The sequence below is a fragment of the Gossypium hirsutum genome, chromosome D07 (assembly GCF_007990345.1).
Source record: "Gossypium hirsutum isolate 1008001.06 chromosome D07, Gossypium_hirsutum_v2.1, whole genome shotgun sequence".
Taxonomy (NCBI): Eukaryota; Viridiplantae; Streptophyta; class Magnoliopsida; order Malvales; family Malvaceae; genus Gossypium; species Gossypium hirsutum.
This window is the reverse complement of record NC_053443.1, coordinates 53,869,479-53,873,372: the sequence shown is the minus strand read 5'-3', so window position 1 is coordinate 53,873,372 and position 3,894 is coordinate 53,869,479. Positions and strand designations below refer to the sequence as shown.

Here is a 3,894-nt window from a genome sequence, read left to right as displayed (position 1 = left end):
TTTTATATATTTTTGCCATTTAGGGACTCATCCTCTTGACAATTCAGCACAAGACAGTCGGTTGCTGCCAGCCATAACAGCAGCCTTCCAAGACCAAGAGGCTATCCTTTACACTGGCTTTACGCAATAGCAGCTGGCGTAGGTGGCGTTAAGGCTGCCTTGCCTGCACATGGGCTGATCAACTTGACCATAGCAACCAGCGTCTAGTCTCATCCTTCTTCAATTGGTTCTTCTTTTCACTATGTTTAGGGGGCCTCATCGCCTCCACTGTCATGATCTGGATTCAAGAAAACTTGGGCTGGAATTGGGGTTTTAAGATATCTGTGGTCACACTAAGTGTAGCACTCTGCATTTTCTCCATGGGGTTCCCCGTTTATAGATACAAACGCCCCGGCGGTAGTCCACTCATTAGAATTTTTAAGGTAAAAAAACCAACATTGCTTGTAATACAATTGGATGACACCACTTTTTATGAAGTTCAATTTGGATTTTGCTTTTATGATAACACAATGGCTTAACAATGGGTCTAATTTTGTTTCTTTATAAAGGTGTTGGCTTCGGCTATTGCAAACAGGAAAGCATCACTACCAGAGGCAGAGAATACCCAAATTTATGGTGAAAAGAGAAACCATGATAAGTTCAGGTATGCAATTAGTTTAACAGAAAAGTTAGAAAAATACGTTACTGGGAAATTGGGCAGAACAACATAGATGCCAGATTTTGGCCTTTATATAAAGTAGAGTTTTTCTTTCTCACATATGATGTCACTACAAATTGTTTGTGTTCAATATACAATGTATTGAAAACTACTTTTTTGACATTGGTTGCATGCAAAGGTGGATCCAAGGTGAGGAACAGTCATCCTTTTCGTTCCTCCTAATTCCCTATTAAATCATTACTTGGTTCAACTTGATAACTATTTTCATATTAAGATCCGAATTACTTTTTAAGTTCATACTTAAATTTAATAATTATTATCACATTGAGGTCTGAACTAGGCAATTGTTCTCACATTAGACTTAAATTTAAGGTTTTTAAGGAAATATCAGAGACTAATTTGGATAAAAAAATATCTGACCCCAATATGAGAACAATAGTCAAGTTCAGAGATTGGCTTGAACGAAAAAAGTCCAAACCCTAATGTAGAAAACTGTCAAGTTCAAAGATTAATTTCGGAAAAAGAGTCTAACCCCAAATATAAATGTAGTTGCAAAATTTCAAGCCCTGATTAAACTTTTTAAAAATTATCTAATTTTTGGCACTAAAAAGTTAGAAATCGATCTTTTTTATCCCTAGTTGCATGAATCTGGTTTAAGCACGGTGTCTTTAATAACATCATAATGCACTTTAATTTGACACAAAATGTTGAAATCATGTAGGTTTCTAAACAAAGCATTAATGGGCGAGTCAGTCGCATCGACCGAGGTTGAGGAAACAAAGACATTCATAGGCCTCCTCCCTATATTTGCAAGCACCATTATGATGAACTGCTGCTTAGCTCAACTGATGACATTCTCAGTGCAACAAGGGAACATCATGAACAGATCACTTAACAGTTTCAAGATTCCCACTCAATCATTATCAGTATTCCCCTTATCCATCATGCTGACTTCTATACCTATATATGAATATTTTGTGCGCATGTTCAGATCAAAGAACAACCACCATCCTGGAATTCTGAACGTGTTCCAACCATTGAGGCGGATCGGACTGGGGTTAGCTCTCGCATCAGGGTCTATGGCTGCCGCTGCTGTAGTTGAAGCTAAGAGGCGTGAGGCAGCGAATGACGATGTCGTCTTGTCTGTTTTCTGGCTCGGGTGGCAGTACTTGCTGCTCGGCGTATCGGACATGTTGACACTCGGGGGAATGCTTGAATTTTTCTACTCGGAGGCTCCGGATACCATGCGAAGTATGAGCACTGCATTGTCTTGGTGCTCGACGGCAATGGGGTACTTCATCAGCTCGGTGTTGGTTACGATAAGCAACTCGGTGAGTGGACATTTCGGGAAAGAATGGCTGGGACGAAGTGATTTGAATCATACACGTTTGGATTTGTTCTACATGCTTCTTTGCATCCTTAACTTCATCAATTTATTGAACTACATATTTTGGGCTAGAAGGTACTAAATATTTTTAATTAGTACTTTACAAGATTATATTATTTTAAAAAGTAAGTAATTAAAACTTAAAATTATAATTATTTATGATTAGTTTTGTTGTAATTACATCATTTTGTACGTAAATTTGTCTTATAAAAAAATTATATAAAATTATATTGTAAAATCCTGAAATTTTATGATATACATATTGAATGTTTGCTAGGCTAGTGATATTCGTTTAAGGTAGATAGCTAAAGGTTTCTTAGTAACATGGTGAAAAGATGAAATGATATCTTAATGATTAAATTGGGCATAATTGTAAAATTTTCTTTCGAATTTTTCACTTTTTTGTTTAATTTCACTCATAAAATTATAAATATTTTTTAAATAAGATCAAAATTGAAAGAAATAGTTAGTTGTTGACATGATTGACATGGCATGGCACATCACCAATAACGTAAAAATATCTTGAGCAAAAAAGAAAGGATTTGCAACCTTCAATGATTCTTTGCAAAGCAAAGACAAAGATTAAAAGGAGTGATTCTCTGCAAAGAAAATATGGAAATCAACAGTAAAGATTCACTGCAAAGAGATGAATACGAAATATTCTCTACAAAGAAAAAAATAGAGTTACTTTGCAAAAGTTTTGTAATAAGAGAATATATATTCTCTACAAATTGTAATAATAGTTTCGAAAATAACAATTGTGTAACCTTTGCAATAATGTAAGGGATTGTATTCCCGAAGAAAGACGTTGTAAAGAGGCAAGAACTCTCTATAAAATATTCTTAATTTTGTAATGAAAGGTAGACTCGATTCAAATTTTTGAAAGTTAGAAAATTTTTTTGGAGAAACTTTGCTCAAAGAATTTTTAAGTTTTCAATCCTCGGGACACATTTAAAAAAATTAAAAATATATTAAAATTCAATAAAATAAAAAAGTGGAAAATTCATTAAAAATAAAAGAATATATATACGAAAATTTGATAAAAATGAGAATAGTTTTTAAAAAAATATTTAATTTTTTTTAGTTCATTTTCATTTTTTTCCGTAAACATTATTAACCACTGGTTCAAGCCTCAAACCCTTCGTAGAAGCTTGTGGCGAGGCCCATGATATAACCCAAGTAAAAGCTTCGGGCAGCTATCAACAAGTCAAACTTTATGGGATCATTCTAATAGATAGGAGTATAGATGATGATTTTTTTAGAGGATGAAGATTATTATTTGGCTTAATTGAATAAGAGGTCCTCAAATTATGTAGTATTTTTTAATTATGTATCTAAATTTCTTTTGGTTGAACTAGACATCTAAACTATAATTTTGTAACTATTATGGACTGATACCATTATTTTTGTTTTTTTTTTAAAAAACTATTTCAATCAATTAAGAGTTCATATTTGACATTTTTATATTTTATATTATTTCCCTCTTTCTCTCTCATTATTCAATGTAAAAAAATGAAAAAACAGAGGTTTTAGTGGGCCTTTTTATATAAATAATTTAAAAATATTAATTAATAACAAAAATAATTTTGAGGAAAAATTATATACGAAAATGACTCATTTGCTACAGTATCATCCGATGATGCTTGATCAATCGACGACACTACCCTTTTTTTCCTGTAATCATGACCCAATCATCAGTGTTTAAAAATAGATTTTTTTTTGTTCTACACTATGTCAAGCGGCACCCGTATGTATTTTTTGAAATACCCATAAAAAAATACGGGTATTCACAATGGAGAAAAAAAAGAGAAAAATATCTTCTTAATGGGTATCATCGATCTAACTAGTA

The 3,894-nt window shown here is 32.9% G+C and overlaps 1 protein-coding gene across 1 annotated transcript; it reads left to right on the top strand.

Moving 5' to 3' along the window:
* The first annotated feature begins 22 nt into the window (after window positions 1-22).
* Window positions 23-2,283, top strand: LOC107954972 (protein NRT1/ PTR FAMILY 4.2). Its single transcript, XM_041097849.1, has 3 exons — window positions 23-422; window positions 549-643; window positions 1,380-2,283. Exons 1-3 carry the CDS (start codon window positions 273-275, stop codon window positions 2,125-2,127), a joined length of 993 nt encoding a protein of 330 aa, XP_040953783.1. The 5' UTR covers window positions 23-272; the 3' UTR covers window positions 2,128-2,283.
* The last annotated feature ends 1,611 nt before the right edge of the window (window positions 2,284-3,894 follow it).

What these genes read in the sequence shown, in the direction of transcription:
- LOC107954972 (XM_041097849.1), top strand. Translation starts at nt 273, where the DNA reads ATGATCTGGATTCAAGAAAACTTGGGCTGGAATTGGGGTTTTAAGATA. An exon ending in CACTCATTAGAATTTTTAAG is followed by an intron (nt 423 to 548) that starts GTAAAAAAACCA and finishes TTCTTTATAAAG; the next exon opens with GTGTTGGCTTCGGCTATTGC. An exon ending in AGAAACCATGATAAGTTCAG is followed by an intron (nt 644 to 1,379) that starts GTATGCAATTAG and finishes GAAATCATGTAG; the next exon opens with GTTTCTAAACAAAGCATTAA.